The 17320-nt window shown below is 45.0% G+C and overlaps 1 protein-coding gene across 2 annotated transcripts in view; it reads left to right on the plus strand.

Annotated features, from left to right (window-relative positions):
- The first annotated feature begins 1026 nt into the window (after window positions 1–1026).
- Window positions 1027–17320, plus strand: part of LOC139393225 (ankyrin repeat and sterile alpha motif domain-containing protein 1B-like) — a 366701-nt gene continuing 350407 nt past the window's right edge. For both annotated transcript variants that reach the window (XM_071141673.1, XM_071141674.1), the window contains exon 1: window positions 1027–1232. In XM_071141673.1, the coding sequence (XP_070997774.1) occupies window positions 1102–1232 (131 nt within the window). In that variant the 5' untranslated portion in view covers window positions 1027–1101. The remainder of the gene's footprint in view (window positions 1233–17320) is intronic.

Raw genomic sequence — 17320 nt, forward strand, 5'->3', positions numbered from 1 at the left:
TGGGGGTCCCATAGGGTGGGAGCACAATTGGCCGGTTTAGGTGAGGGTTTGGCCGGAGTAGGCCTCATTGTAAATAATAATTTGTTCTTAACTGACTTGCCTAGGTAAATAAAGGTTAAATAACGGTAAAAAAAAAAGGTTTAAAAAAAATTATGTCAAGGGATGAAGAGATTGACAAAGGGGGTGTGTCTCAATCCAAGCCTGTCAATGGACAGAGCAGACCATTAAAAAACATCGGGCTCTTGCTTGTTTTGTCACACAAACAGGTGGCATAGACCAAGGCTGCTATTATTTTCACTATATGGCCCATATTTTTGTTTTACAGCATCCACTGATTTATGTATTTTGGACGGTTATCTTGATAAACCAATAATAATTAAATGTGCACCCCTTATTCGCTCAATAGTGGAATATGCACATCGATATTCCTCCTAAAGCTGACTGCTATCCGAATATAGGAGCATTTTCATATAACCTGTGACTTTCTTAAATGAGCAAATAAATAACAAAGCCTTTTCGCCTCCGGTTGGTGCTGTAACCCGCCATCCACGCCCATACTGTACAACGTTGTATTAGGCAGGATACCATTAGGCACTGTGGTGAGTGCGGTTCGAAGAAAGTGGAGAACTGGAGAGAAAGAAAGAGGGAGCGATTGGGATGCTACAATAACAGACAGACAGAACGAGAGGACACCACACAACGTGTTTGTTGGGCAACACGGAGAGAGAAGAGAGGACAAAATAGCCGAACCGAGAGAGAAGAGCGCGAGTGGCGGTCTGGGTTTGGCAACCGGCTTGTTCATAGTTCCCTCGAGCCAGCTGCAGCAGGCAGCACCGTGAAAAATGCGCTATTTACGGTTCTTCATTCCTGCGTTCGGTTCGACAATGGACTCGTTCTGCAACTGAGCCTGCCAACCTTGCAGCACACCGCGGACGGTAACCTACCCATTTGAGGTAACGCTTACTGCAACATGCAGTAAAAAGAACACACTGAGATGTTTTTTTACACGATACAGTGAAGGGGGATCCCCACAGCCGTTATTCTCTTTCCACATACCGGTTTTTGGATTATAAATCCGGGATTAGAAGAAGTTCGGTCGGGATGGGGAAGGAACAAGAACTACTAGAAGCGGCCCGGACCGGGAATGTGGTCCTGGTGGAGAAATTACTGAGTGGGAAAAGGGGAATCCTGGGGACAGCCTCGGGCTCCATACCTCTGCCAAACCTACTGAGGTAAACGAAGTCGTCAACATACACTTTCATGTCATATGAAGAAGATTGCCTTGTTGATACTACTATTGACATACTTCTATTGATGGTCTACGTTGAAAAATACGGGCTGTTGCGCCAAAGTTGGAGCATAGCACTTTTATGCAAACTGACATGAGACCAATTACTTTATGTGAGTTCAGGAAAGCCCGAGGCAGCCTCTGCTAAAGCCTGGTTGTCGTCTTTGTGTCCGAGAAGGGGCTTTGCGTTAAAAATAAATTTGGCGCACAAACTGTGCATAAGATTGGCATCAATCTTGACAGCTGTCAAATTGTTGTGCACTTTTACACTGACTCTGGCTATACATTATAATAATGCATGGTTTTGTCCGAAGGTGGTGTTGCCAGCAATGACCTGTAGCCTAATCACTTACTACTGCAAATGTTGATGTTTCATTGTAAATATATTTGTTAATTTCAACCTGGTCTCAGAGCAATTAGTATGGTTTGGGACGTTCTTTTGTATCCCTCCATTTAGTAGGATATGTTACGTTCTCCAATCCGTATGATATGTTACAAATCAAATAGCATTAATTTCTGCCTTAATGTCTTAAGTAACCAGACCATTCCTGCATACAGTATCATACGACTTGGAGGTACCTCAAAATATGTCTACTATGTTATGTCTGGTCAGAGCGACAAGCATGAACATTTGGCATTGATCAGTAGCCTAAACACTCAGTGCCTATTGAGGGCCTGTTGAAGGCCTCATGGTGTGTAGACCTATGCCAGTGTGCCGTCATTGATACATTAAATAGGCTACTATTAAATGACCATAACATAGTCCAAGTGTTTGTGATATGTTGCTGAATGGCTGGCGGTATGTTATGCTGTAAACTCATAAAAGGATAGTCTCTCAGGCCAAAACGGAACCTTGTAGCCTCGTATAAAGACAACTTTAGACTGTGAAAATAGTCCCTTTCCTCCAGGCCTCTCCTTCCATCTCTATCAGTAAAGAAGAGAGGACTAGGTGATCAGTTAGGTCAAAGGACCGGGCGTACGGGAGGAGCATCACCTCAGGCTGTGCAGCAGTGCTTTGCTTTTACAGCTGTGTTGAGGTGCACTGATGGGAGAGAGCGAGGAACAAGACAGTTGAAGATGGGAAGGGCGTACGCCTATGAAGCAAGAGGGAGGGGGAGCAAGAGGGAGGGGGAGCATGGGAACTGTGTGTTTGTGTGCGTGTTTAAACTGCGTGTAAAGAGCTAAAGGGTAGGCTTGTACATCACCATGGCAACAGCCTCCAGGAACAATAAAAAAAAATAACAATATTTACATCTTACAGTTAAATTAGGAAAAGGAATCAAACAACAATATGTACATATCAACTGCCATGTGGTACAGTATTTGGAAGTGTCCAGCTAGTGTACTATGACCGTGTCCAGCTAGTGTACTATGACCGTGTCCAGCTAGTGTACTATGACCGTGTACAGCTAGTGTACCTGAACTACGACCGTGTACAGGTAGTACCAGTCCCACAAGACTGCTGGCATCAAATCCAATGTTTGAATAGGCCTGTGCTATGTATTCCTAGCACAAGCTTGCTTTGACAGAAAATGGTGTCCCTGAGGAACTGTTGTGTAGCGTGTGTGTGTGTGTGTTGTACTGGGTTACACTGAAAGTTGGGCTTTTTTTGGGACAAGGCAATGGTCCATGCAGTGAAGTCTGTGAAACAGTGGGTTGACTATAGACTGTCCACCTGGACAAGGTTTTGTCAACCCCCTCAGGCTTATTCCCTGACTCATAAAAGTGTGTGTGAGTCAAAAGGAAGGTGGAGGGTTCTATTAGGGTAGGTCATGTTTGGGGAGTTTTCTTTGGGAGACAATGATGCATATTCTCCCATCTTGAGGCTAGAGTCATTCAGAATATTCCAAAGCTGTGAGGCCCTTTTCCAAAACCTCTCAGCACCACATAGTGGGACATACACACACACACACACACAGGGAAATCAATAGCAGATGATTTCATGGCCATGGTTCAGATATATACTAGCTGTACACATACTAGCTGTACATGGTCATAGTTCACATATACTAGCTGTACACATACTAGCTGTACACGGTCATAGTTCACATATACTAGCTGTACACATACTAGCGGTACACGGTCATAGTTCACATATACTAGCTGTACACATACTAGCTGTACACATACTAGCTGTACATGGTCATAGTTCACATATACTAGCTGTACACATACTACCTGTACACGGTCGTAGTTCAGGTACACTAGCTGTACACGGTCGTAGTTCAGGTACACTAGCTGTACACGGTCGTGGTTCAGGTACACTAGCTGTACACGGTCGTGGTTCAGGTACACTAGCTGTACACGGTCGTGGTTCAGGTACACTAGCTGTACACGGTCGTGGTTCACGTACACTAGCTGTACACGGTCGTGGTTCACGTACACTAGCTGTACACGGTCGTGGTTCACGTACACTAGCTGTACACGGTCGTGGTTCACGTACACTAGCTGTACACTGTCGTGGTTCACGTGCACTAGCTGTACACGGTCGTAGTTCAGGTACACTAGCTGTACACGGTCGTTGTTGATTATGTTAACTTCTGCATGTATCAGCGCCTGGTTTTATGTAGAGGCACAGTAATGATGAAGATGGATTTGTGACTGTAGGTCTATTATGTAATCAGACAGTTATTACAGTGATGACTAGCGTTACCACATGACAATAATGCTGGTCCATTACAATATGTGGGAAATGATGAGGATGATTGTGTGATGAAAGAAGGAACATTTTTAAAAGCCAACACATGCCAGATATGTTGAACACTCTAGCTACACAGGAGAGTCAAGTACTGGTTGTTGTCGGTGCTTGCTATCGTTACTCCTTGTTCTAGTGGCTACTGTCACTGAAGGGGTTCTACAATTTCACAAACACAGAGAGAACCCCCTTTGATCAGTGTGTGGCTGAGAGTACAATATGTCGTCCTGCTTCACAAACAAACAGTGCTGATGTGAGAAGAGGTGGTGAGTCTAAGGGGACACACACACACACACACACACACAGCAGTGATCTGCTCAAGGCTCCAACACAAGCAGCAGAACACATAAAAAATAAACGCAGGGGAGGCTTGTCTCTGTCGCTCTGTGCCAATTTAAACAGAGATTGATGGAGAGACAGATACTGTGTCTGTGTATTTTCTGTGTTCTGTTGCTTGTGTTGGAATCTTAAGCAGATCACTAACCCAGAATGGAGTGTGTGTGTATACACATTAAGAAATGTCCTTGTTTTTGAAAGAAAAGCAAAAACATTTTTGTCCATTAAAATAACATCAAATTGATCAGAAATACAGTGTAGACATTGTTAATGTTGTAAATGACTATTGTAGCTGGAAACATTTTAATGGAATATCGACGTAGGCGTACAGAGGCCTATTATCAGCAACCATCACTCCTGTGTTCCAATTGCACTTTGTGTTAGCTAATCCAAGTTTATCATTTTAAAAGGCTAACTGATCATTAGAAAACCCTTTTGCAATTAAGTTAGCACAGCTGAAAACTGTTCTTCTTTAGACTAGTTGAGTATCTGGAGAGTCAGCATTTGTGGGTTCGATTGCAGGCTCAAAATGGCCAGAAACAAAGACCTTTCTTCTGAAACTCGTCAGTCTATTCTTGTTCTGAGAAATGAAGGCTATTCCATGCGAGAAATTGACAAGAAACTTAAGTTCTCGTACAACGCTGTGTACTACTCCCGTCACAGAACAGCGCAAACTGGCTCTAACCAGAATAGAAAGAGGAGCGGGAGGCCCCGGTGCAAGAGGACAATTACATTAGTGTCTATTTTGAGAAACAGACGCCTCACAAGTCCTCAAATGGCAGCTTCATTAAATAGTACACGCAAAACACCAGTCTCAATGTCAACAGTGAAGAGGTGACTCCGGGATACTGGCCTTCTAGGCAGAGTTCCAGTGTCTGTGTTCTTGTGCCCATCTTGATCTGTCCTTTTTATTGGCCAGTCTGAGATATGGCTTTTTCTTTGCAACTCTGCCTAGAAGTCCAGCATCCCGGAGTCCCCTCAACACTGCAATTTCACACACACAGATAGTGATTGGTCCTCGCTCATTTTTCCGGTATGTATCGGTCTATGAAGACCAGAGAGGAAATAACATAAAATACTGTTTATTTTCTGTAATAGTTTCTAACCACAATACTCAGAATTGGTCTTATTATAACACTTAGAATCAGTAATAAATGTCACTTTTTTCCACCACAGCAGCACTCATGGTGTAGTGGACCACTAGACTGAACCACTAGCCTTGGCAGGCCAACACAGATATGTGTGTGTGTTTCCTCAACCGCCTAGTGACTAGACCAACCTAATGGGGAAGACCACCTCGTGTGTGTGTGTGTGTGTGTGTGTGTGTGTGTGTGTGGTTGCGTGCGTAGGGGGGGGTGTATCAGAGCATCCATAAAGATACAGGATGGGGAGATGTAAAGGAGTAGTCTGGAGGAGGGGTGTAACAGACCATCCATAAAGATAGAGGTTGGGGAGATGTAAAGGAGTAGTCTGGAGGAGGGGTTTAACAGACCATCCATAAAGATGCAGGATGGGGAGATGTAAAGGAGTAGTCTCGAGGAGGGGTGTAACAGACCATCCATAAAGATACAGGTTGGGGAGATGTAAAGGAGTAGTCTCGAGGAGGGGTGTAACAGACCATCCATAAAGATACAGGTTGGGGAGATGTAAAGGAGTAGTCTGGAGGAGGGGTGTAACAGACCATCCATAAAGATACAGGTTGGGGAGATGTAAAGGAGTAGTCTGGAGGAGGGGTGTAACAGAGCATCCATAAAGATACAGGATGGGGAGATGTAAAGGAGTAGTCTGGAGGAGGGGTGTAACAGACCGTCCATAAAGATAGAGGTTGGGGAGATGTAAAGGAGTAGTCTGGAGGAGGGGTGTAACAGAGCATCCATAAAGATAGAGGTTGGGGAGATGTAAAGGAGTAGTCTGGAGGAGGGGTGTAACAGAGCATCCATAAAGATAGAGGATGGGGAGATGTAAAGGAGTAGTCTGGAGGAGGGGTGTAACAGACCATCCATAAAGATACAGGATGGGGAGATGTAAAGGAGTAGTCTGGAGGAGGGGTGTAACAGACCATCCATAAAGATACAGGATGGGGAGATGTAAAGGAGTAGTCTGGAGGAGGGGTGTAACAGACCATCCATAAAGATACAGGATGGGGAGATGTAAAGGAGTAGTCTGGAGGAGGGGTGTAACAGACCATCCATAAAGATACAGGTTGGGGAGATGTAAAGGAGTAGTCTGGAGGAGGGGTGTAACAGACCATCCATAAAGATAGAGGTTGGGGAGATGTAAAGGAGTAGTCTGGAGGAGGGGTGTAACAGAGCATCCATAAAGATACAGGATGGGGAGATGTAAAGGAGTAGTCTGGAGGAGGGGTGTAACAGACCATCCATAAAGATACAGGATGGGGAGATGTAAAGGAGTAGTCTGGAGGAGGGGTGTAACAGACCATCCATAAAGATACAGGATGGGGAGATGTAAAGGAGTAGTCTGGAGGAGGGGTGTAACAGACCATCCATAAAGATACAGGATGGGGAGATGTAAAGGAGTAGTCTGGAGGAGGGGTGTAACAGACCATCCATAAAGATACAGGTTGGGGAGATGTAAAGGAGTAGTCTGGAGGAGGGGTGTAACAGAGCATCCATAAAGATACAGGATGGGGAGATGTAAAGGAGTAGTCTGGAGGAGGGGTGTAACAGACCATCCATAAAGATACAGGATGGGGAGATGTAAAGGAGTAGTCTGGAGGTGGGGTGTAACAGACCATCCATAAAGATACAGGATGGGGAGATGTAAAGGAGTAGTCTGGAGGAGGGGTGTAACAGACCATCCATAAAGATACAGGATGGGGAGATGTAAAGGAGTAGTCTGGAGGAGGGGTAGACATGGGTCAGGGGTTAACTGTGGAGAATGTAAGTGGGATCACACACACACACTCTCTTAATTAAATTTAAATTAAATTTAAGGGCTTTATTGGCATGGGAAATGTATGCTTACATTGCCAAAGCAAGTGAAGTAGATAATAAACAATAAAAAATTAACAGGAAACTAGAGGTCGACCGATTAATCGGAATGGCTGATTAGGGCCGATTTCAGGGTATATGCAACAGTTTGGGCCGCCTGGCTCATTGCGAACTAATTTGCCAGTATTTTACGTAATTATGACAACATTGAAGGTTCTGCAATGTAACAGGAATATTTAGACTTAGGGATGCCACCCGATAGATACAATACGGAACGGTTCCGTATTTCACTGAAAGAATAAAGTTTAGTTTTCGAAATGATAGTTTCCGGATTTGACCATATTAATGACCAAAGGCTCGTATTTCTGTGTGTTATTATGTTATAATTAAGTCTATGATTTGATATTTCAAAGAGCAGTCTGACTGAGCGGTGGTAGGCAGCAGCAGGCTCGTAAACATTCATTCAAACAGCACTTTCGTGCGTTTGCCAGCAGCTCTTCGTTGTGCTTCAAGCATTGAGCTGTTTATGGCTTCAAGCCTATCAACTCCCGAGATTAGGCTGGTGTAACCGATGTGAAATGGCTAACTCGTTTGCGGGGTGCGCGCTAATAGCGTTTCTATCGGCGACGTCGCTCGCTCTGAGACCTTGAAGAAGTAGTTCCCCTTGCTCTGCAAGAGCCTCAGCTTTTGTGGAGCGATGCGTAACGATGCTTCGAGGGTGGCTGTTGTCGATGTGTTCCTGAGTCGAGCCCAGGTAGGGGCGAGGAGAGGTACGGAGGCTATACGGTTACACTAGCAGTACTAAAGTGCTTATAAGAACATCCAATAGTAAAAGGTATATGAAAAACAAATGGTATAGAGAGAAATAGTCCTATAATAACTACAACCTAAAACTTCTTACCTGGGTAAACTTTCATATGTTCTCATGTTCTGAGCAAGGAACTGAAACGTTAGCTTTACATGGGAGAGAGAGAGGGACATGGCACATATTGCACTTTTACTTTCTTCTCCAACACTTTGTTTTTGCATTATTTAAACCAAATTGAACATGTTTCATTATTTATGACACTAAATTGATTTTATTGATGTATTAAGTTGAAATAAGTGTTCATTCAGTATTGTTGTAATTGTTACACTTACAAAAGTTCCAAAAGAATAAAGACATTTAGAATGTCATTATGTCTCTATACAGTGTTGTAACGATATGCAAATAATGAATGTACAAAAGTGAAAATCAACATAAATATGGGTTGTATTTACAATTGTTTGTTCTTCACTGGTTGCCCTTTTTTGTGCCAATAGGTCACAAATCTTGCTGCTGTGATGGCACACTGTGGTATTTCACCCAGTAGATATGGGAGTTTATCAAAATTGGATTTGTTTTTGAATTCTTTGTGGATCTGTGTAATCTGAGGGAAATATGTCTCTCTAATATGGTCATACATTGGGCAGGAGGTTAGGAAGTGCAGCTCAGTTTCCACCTCATTTTGTGGGCAGTGGGCACATAGCCTGTCTTCTCTTGAGAGCCAGGTCTGCCTACGGCGGCCTTTCTCAATAGCAAGGCTATGCTCACTGAGTCTGTACATAGTCAAAGATTTCCTTACGTTTGGGTCAGTCACAGTGGTCAGGTATTCTGCCACTGTGTACTCTCTGTTTAGGGCCAAATAGCATTCTAGTTTGTTCTGTTTTTTGGTAAATTCTTTCCAATGTGTCAAGTATTTTTATTTTTATTTCTCATGATTTTGTTGGGTCTAATTGTGTTGCTGTCCTGGGTCTCTATCTCTCTCTCATGTACCTACTCCTCACTCAACATAACTCTTGAGTTTTAATTAAGTTTCCTTTAGTTCTGTGAACATTAGAGAGATGTTGAATGTATTTACCCTGTGTAACAGTACAAACCGTTAGCCACCCACAGTGAGCTCTGGAGTGTCTTAAGAAAACGCTTTGTAAAACATTAATTACCGATAACAAGCATCCCACAGTCCACTCATTTAAATATATTACAGCTGCACCATCGAGGTCATCCTGATGGGTTACATCACTGCCTGGTATGGTAAACGCTCTGCCTCCGACTGCAAGGCACTACAGAGGGTAGTGTGCATGGCCCAGTACATCACAGGGCCAAGCTTGCCATCCAAGGACCTCTATACCAGGTGGTGTCAGAGGAAGGCCCTAAAAATTGTCAAAGACTACAAACACCCTAGTCGTAGATTGTTCTCTCTGCTACCACACGGCAAGTGGTACCAGAGCACCAAGTCTAGTTCCAAGAGGCTTCTAATCAGCTTCCTTCCCCAAGCCATAAGACTCCTGAACATCTAATCAAATGGCTACCCAGACTAGTTGCATAGTCAACTTTCATAACTCTACCTACATGTACATATTACCTCAACCGGTGCCCCCGCACATTCATTCTGTACCGGTACACCCTGTCTATAGCCTCCACATTGACTCTGTACCGGTACACTCTGTCTATAGCCTCCACATTGACTCTGTACGGGTACACCCTGTCTATAGCCTCCACATTGACTCTGTACCAGTACACCCTGTCTATAGCCTCCACATTGACTCTGTACCGGTACACTCTGTCTATAGCCTCCACATTGACTCTGTACCGGTTACACCCTGTCTATAGCCTCCACATTGACTCTGTACTGGTACACTCTGTCTATAGCCTCCACATTGACTCTGTACTGGTACACCCTGTCTATAGCCTCCACATTGACTCTGTACCAGTACACCCTGTCTATAGCCTCCACATTGACTCTGTACTGGTACACCCTGTCTATAGCCTCCACATTGACTCTGTACTGGTACACCCTGTCTATAGCCTCCACATTGACTCTGTACTGGTACACCCTGTATTTCGCCCTGCTATCGTTATTTATTGCGTCTCTTTAATGATTTGTTACTCTTTATATCTTTAAAAGTATTTTCTTAAAGCTGCACTGTTGGTTAAGGGCTTGTTAGTAAGCGTTTCACGAAGGTCTACTACACCTGTTGTATTCGGCACATGTGACAAATAAAATGAGATTTGATTGTGAGCGTGTTTGTGTGATCAGTGGTTCAACGACTAAAGGAAGGAAGCATTATCACTGTAGCATGTCTACAGCATATGTATAGCCCTGTTTTTAATCTCTCTTATGTTGGCGTCAGTGTGCTTCTGGCTCTGTCTGGAGTGGGGGAGGGATAATCAGTAGTTGATTAAGGTGTGTGTGTGTGTGTGTGTGTGTGTGTGTGTGTGTGTGTGTGAAACACACAAGTCTAGATATTGTTTTCTCTCTCAGTCCATCTCTGTTTGGATCTGGCTTTTTCTCTACGTCTGTCTGTCTTTTCTCTTTTGCTCTGTCTTTTGGTCTTGCTGTCAGTCTCTCTCCATCACTCATTCCCTCCCTCCCTCCCTCCCTGTCTCCCTGTCTTCCTGTCTTCCTGTCTCCCTGTCTCCCTGTCTTCCTGTCTCCCTCTCTCCCTGTCTCCCTCTCTCCCTGTCTCCCTCCCTGTCTCCCTCCCTCTCTCCCTGTCTCTCTTTCTCTCTCTTTCTCTCTCTCCTTCCCTCCCTCTTCCCTCCCTCTATAGAGACAGACCCAGTCACTCTGTCACTCTTTATCAATCATTCTCTCTTCCTCCTCGGGCTCTGTCTCTTCCTCCTGTTCTACCTCTTCTTTCCTCCATCTCTTCTTTCACTCCTTAGGTACATGTACACACAAGCGCGCACACACACACTAATACACACACACACACTAATACACACACACATACTTCATCACCACCTCATTCCTTATCTATTCTGCCCTACCAAAAAGCAAAATGGCAGTAACTGAACATAGAGTGGATCTGAGAAAAATGGCTTTTATTTCCCTTGGTTTTACAGTTTGTGCAGTTACTGCTAACATGAGCCCCATTTTCTCCAAAACACAATGCAATATAGACAGGATACTTGTCCACATGATTAAGAATGTATTTAATGTAGCAGAAATGACTTAACACATTTTTGACCAAAGTAGCAGTTGCTGTCTTTTTGCTTGGTAGGACAGTATGGAGGGAGTGTTTTTATTTTATTTTAGTGGTGACGTTGACGGACTCTCCGTTGACAGCAGCGTTTTGGGAATTCTCTGAGTCCATGACCGTGGTCGGGAAGACCTTCAGATTGGATTCATTAGTGCTGCTGGAAATCCCTCTTCAATCAGTATTGTGTCAGGAGCCACAAGGTTGACTTGGGGTGCATCTCAATATGGAAAATAGCATCCTTCCCGCGCCACCTTTTCTGCAAATCCATTGAAACCATATCATAGCACATATTATAGGTTATCATACTACATATACACTTAACACTCGTTTGGAAAACTGAATTGGCAAGGACTTCCTGTTAGGAGACCAGCACGGGACATATGGAAAGAGGCCAAGGGAAGAAGGCTGTTTTCAGAGTATTGGGACCCAGCCCATGGATGGGAGGCCAGACTGTCATTGTAGTTAATGAGGTTCTGACCTGAACACACACACATTCCTTCCTGCTTCCTTTGGCTTGTATACTAGCACTTGTTCTGGGATGAATCGCACCGTGCCAAGATGGTGGATGAATCGCACCGTGCCAAGACGGTGGATGAATCGCACCGTGCCAAGACGGTGGATGAATCGCACCGTGCCAAGACGGTGGATGAATCGCACCGTGCCAAGACGGTGGATGAATCGCACCGTGCCAAGACGGTGGATGAATCGCACCGTGCCAAGACGGTGGATAAATCGCACCGTGCCACGGCGGTGGATAAATCGCACCGTGCCACGGCGGTGGATGAATCGCACCGTGCCAAGACGGTGGATGAATCGCACCGTGCCACGGCGGTGGATGAATCGCACCGTGCCACGGCGGTGGATGAATCGCACCGTGCCAAGACGGTGGATGAATCGCACCGTGCCAAGACGGTGGATGAATCGCACCGTGCCAAGACGGTGGATGAATCGCACCGTGCCACGGCGTTGGATGAATCGCACCGTGCCAAGACGGTGGATGAATCGCACCGTGCCAAGACGGTGGATGAATCGCACCGTGCCAAGACGGTGGATGAATCGCACCGTGCCAAGACGGTGGATGAATCGCACCACGTTTCATCTTCAATGCCCTTGCTGATGGAAGGAGGTTTTCACTCAAAATCTCACGATACATGGCCCCATTCATTCTTTCCTTTACACGGATCAGTCGTCCTGGTCCCTTTGCAGAAAAACAGCCTCAAAGCATGATGTTTCCACCCCCATGCTTCACAGTAGGTATGGTGTTCTTTGAATGCAACTCAGCATTCTTTGTCCTCCAAACACGACGAGTTGAGTTTTTACCAAAAAGTAATATTTTGGTTTCATCTGACCATATGACATTCTCCCAATCTTCTTCTGGATCATCCAAATGCTCTCTAGCAAACTTCAGATGGGCCTGGACATGTACTGCCTTAAGCAGGAGGACACGTCTGGCACTGCAGGATTTGAGTCCCTGGTGGCGTAGTGTGTTTCTGATGGTAGGCTTTGTTACTTTGGTCCCAGTTCTCTGCAGGTCATTCACTAGGTCCCCCGTGTGGTTCTGGGATTTTTGCTCACCGTTCTTGTGATCATTTTGACCCCACGGGGTGAGATCTTGCGTGGAGCCCCAGATCGAGGGAGATTATCAGTGGTCTTGTATGTCTTCCATTTCCTAATAATTGCTCCCACAGTTGATTTCTTCAAACCAAGCTGCTTACCTATTGCAGATTCAGTCTTCCCAGCCTGGTGCAGGTCTACAATTTTGTTTCTGGTGTCCTTTGAGAGCTCTTTGGTCTTGGCCATAGTGGAGTTTGGAGTGTGACTGTTTGAGGTTGTGGACAGGTGACTTTTATACTGATAACAAGTTCAAACAGGTGCCATTAATACAGGTAACGAGTGGAGGACAGAGGAGCCTCTTAAAGAAGAAGTTACAGGTCTGTGAGAGCCAGACATCTTGCTTGTTTGTAGGTGACCAAATACTTATTTTCCACCATAATTTGCAAATAAATTCATAAAAAATCCTACAATGGGATTATTCTGGATTTGTTTTCTCATTTTGTCTGTCATAGTTGAAGTGTACCTATGATGAAAATTACAGGCCTCTCTCATCTTTTTAAGTGGGAGAACTTGCACAATTGGTGGCTGACTAAATACTTTTTTTGCCCCACTGTATATGTATGACTATTCTGTATGTCATGGTTCCCCATCTGACGGCACAGCAGGGGATTTTATTTGGCCACCTAATCTGACTTTGGTGCAGGTCACGTTGTTCTTCACATTACCGTCTCTGGTAAACACGCACTATATCAAATTATATCAACGTTTATTTGTCACATGCACAGGATACAGAAGGTGAAATGGTTACTTGCATAGTGGAGTCTTTTGTTTAGACATGTAGCTAGCTAGCTAAACAATGAACCTTAATCCCAACTCCTACTACAACGCATGAATCTGCAGGTAGCTAAAGCTAACCAACTAGGTTCAATGTTAGCTAGCTACATAGCCATTTGCATCGTTAGTTAAAACATAATGTTTTCTGAGATATAAATAATATCACTACACAGATCATACACTGAATGTTAGCTAGCGAGCCGGAAACGTAGAACATTTGAAAATGTAGCTCGACACTTTACCTGTATAGACGGATGAACGCTTCACGGTAGACTGGAACCATTTAACTCTGTCTTGTTTGTAGCTACATCTTGCTTGGCAAGCGTTGGGTCTAGTCGCTCCGGTTCACACTGGCCGTGGCGTGTGCAGAAAGTAGCCCATCTGATCTGTCGATTTGCGCCTGCTAAATTCAGGTTATCAATGTTGTTGAGAAAAGGAGCACATTTTTTGTAGTTCTCGATTGTTAACCCATACTGAGCAGCTCACGTTATAGACAGAAGCATTCTACATGGCAGACCAATCCAAACTCATCTCCCGGCATGTCCAGCCCATCCATTATCTCAGCCAATCATGGCTAGCGGGAAGGCTGGCGAATGTGTGACGTGTGTCTGCCTAGCTTCCTGAAACGGGTCACAAATGTACGCAAGGTTTAAAATGATTGTGTTTTAGTCAAATATTATATCCGTTTGGGCTTCTTGCGGTCAACTTGCAGTCTTACCAATAATTTGTAATTATGTTCCGAACCCCTGGCCATCCACTCAAGAAAAACTGGTCCCACGGCTGAATCTAGTTGATGATCCCTGCTGTATGTATTTATAGCTGCAGTATGCCTGAATGTATTGGGTGTGTGAATTGGCATGCGAAATGTGTGTGTGTGTGTGTGTGTGTGAACAGTTGTGACAGTGCAGACAGAGGTAGATTTGCGCTCCGATGACATTTGCAGTCTCAAGACAGGCCTCCCATGCACACAATGGAATTGGCTCAGCAGTTCTTAGTGTGTGTGGTGTGTGTGTGTGTGTGTGTGTGACAGCTGATCTCAACCCTGTCCTGAAGTACTATTAAGCCTATGACTGAGTACAGCTGCCATTCAGCTTCATTCTATCAAACAACATTGCAATGTGTGTGTGATGGAGAGTTGGTGAATGAATGAATGTGTGTGTGTCTGTCACGAGGTGATGGACAGCGTTTAGCCAGCCGGTGCTATGATGCACTCTTAATTCCCACGGTAATTGATTTCCCGCTCGCCCATTTCTCGTTGCCGTGGGAGCCGTAGCGCGAGCAGAGAAACCAGGAAGTGAATTACTCTGAGTGACAGCCCCTAATGGGCCATATTTCCCATCAGGCCGAGCTGACGCCAACAGATTGTCCTCCAATTCCCAAACACAAACTCTGACACACACTCTTTGAAATTCATAGAGAATGAGAAACACACACACACACACTGATGTGAAAAAATAATCCTTCACTACCTATCACCATAACTCTGCATTTGAGTTTAAACCACTATGTTGGGATAGTGATCGTATGTCTCAATATGACCAGAACTTTCCTTTCCTTGTATGACCCAAGGTGGAATACATGACAAATGAGTTCTTTTTAAAACGGATATAAAATATTCAACACTCCCTGACTGCAGTGAAAAATAGAGAATATATCATTCTGAGTCCAGTGCTCCTTCTGTTCAGATCACCAAAAGCGGTTGAATTCGGGAGGAAAAGCCATTGGGAATGTTTGAATGAGTTATTGTGTGGATTATTTTATTATTACTTAATGCATTTGTGCAGAATGTTTGATGTCTGATTGATGGAACCGCGAATAGCCTGTCTTCCAAAATCACTGATCGGCTATTGTAACCTTTTTCCTTCTCGGATATTCCGTGTGAAATTTCTGCTTGTTGACACTCCAGGAAGAGGGAAATGGAGACCCAGGTGAAATGCACTTTAAATACCTCTGACTTAGAGAGGGAGGTGGAAAAAAAGAGAGAGGGAGGAAAGAGTGGAAACGCAAGGTAGGTGTGAGAGAGGGAAGGAGAGAGAGAGGTAGGGAGTGCGAGTAGGAGGTAGTGGATCTAGGCAGGCTGGGGGAGAGAGGAGGAGGGATGTTGGAGGTCTAGCAGAGGTGAAGGTGTACTGTGTCTCTGCCCAGGGTGGTGGCAGGGGGAAGATCTCATACCAGGCAACCCTAAAGGAAGGAGAGATTAGAACACTACCGTCTACTCAACCTCTTTCTATTTCTCCCTGAGGGTTGGTCTCTCCTTAATTCCATTCAATTCAAGGGGCTTTATTGACATGGGAAACATATGCTAACATTACCAAAGCAAGTGAGTTAGATAATATACAAAAGTGAAAAAAACAATAAAAATTAACAGTAAACATTACACTCACAGAAGTTCTTTCTCTCCGAGGATCGGTCTCTCCTTCTGTTTCTTTCTCCCTGAGGATCGGTCTCTCCTTCTCTCTTTCTTTCTCTCTGAGGATCGGTCTCCTTCTTTCTCTCTGAGGATCGGTCTCTCCTTTCTCTCTGAGGATCGGTCTCTCCTTTCTCTCTGAGGATCGGTCTCTCCTTTCTCTCTGAGGATCGGTCTCCCTCTTTCTCTCTGAGGATCGGTCTCTCCTTCTCTCTTTTTTTCTCTCTGAGGATCGGTCTCTTTCTTTCTCTCTGAGGATCGGTCTCTCCTTTCTCTCTGAGGATCGGTCTCTCCTTTCTCTCTGAGGATCGGTCTCTCCTTTCTCTCTGAGGATCGGTCTCTCCTTTCTCTCTGAGGATCGGTCTCTCCTTCTCTCTGAGGATCGGTCTCTCCTCTTTCTCTCGGAGGATCGGTCTCTCTCTTTCTCTCTGAGGATCGGTCTCTCTCTTTCTCTCTGAGGATCGGTCTCTCTCTTTCTTCTCCCTGAGGATCGGTCTCTCCTTCTCTTTATTTCTCTCTACCTCTCCTCCTTCCACCCCTCTCTACCTCTCCTTCTTCCACCCCTCTCTACCTCTCCTCCTTCCACCCCTCTCTACCTCTCCTCCTTCCACCCCTCTCTACCTCTCCTTCTTCCACCCCTCTCTACCTCTCCTCCTTCCACCCCTCTCTACCTCTCCTCCTTCCACCCCTCTCTACCTCTCCTCCTTCCACCCCTCTCTACCTCTCCTCCTTCCACCCCTCTCTACCTCTCCTCCTTCCACCCCTCTCTACCTCTCCTCCTTCCACCCCTCTCTACCTCTCCTCCTTCCACCCCTCTCTACCTCTCCTTCTTCCACCCCTCTCTACCTCTCCTCCTTCCACCCCTCTCTACCTCTCCTCCTTTTATCTCTATAGTTGCTGAGTCACTCAGGCTTCTCTCTCTCTCAGGGGTAGTTATAAAGGCTCATGAAGTCAGTAAAAGGTTCTTAGAGAAAGTCACGTGACCTGGTGCTCTACCCTGGCTTCATGCTGGACTACAACTACCACGTACGTACGTTCAGGACCATTAACACACAGTCATTAAAGCTAATGTGGTGTATTTATTAACGTGAATGTCAGTGATTCACGGTGTGTTGAGCATTCTGTCAACCTGAGAGGAAGGGAGTGTTGCTGTCTGTCTGTGTCCGGTCAGAGGTTATTCAGGTCAGAGGTTATTCAGGTCAGAGGTTAGCTAAGTGCTAGGCGAGGCGGTACCTATGCCCACCTCAATA

The sequence above is a fragment of the Oncorhynchus clarkii genome, chromosome 33 (assembly GCF_045791955.1).
Source record: "Oncorhynchus clarkii lewisi isolate Uvic-CL-2024 chromosome 33, UVic_Ocla_1.0, whole genome shotgun sequence".
In the NCBI taxonomy this organism is placed as follows: Eukaryota; Metazoa; Chordata; class Actinopteri; order Salmoniformes; family Salmonidae; genus Oncorhynchus; species Oncorhynchus clarkii.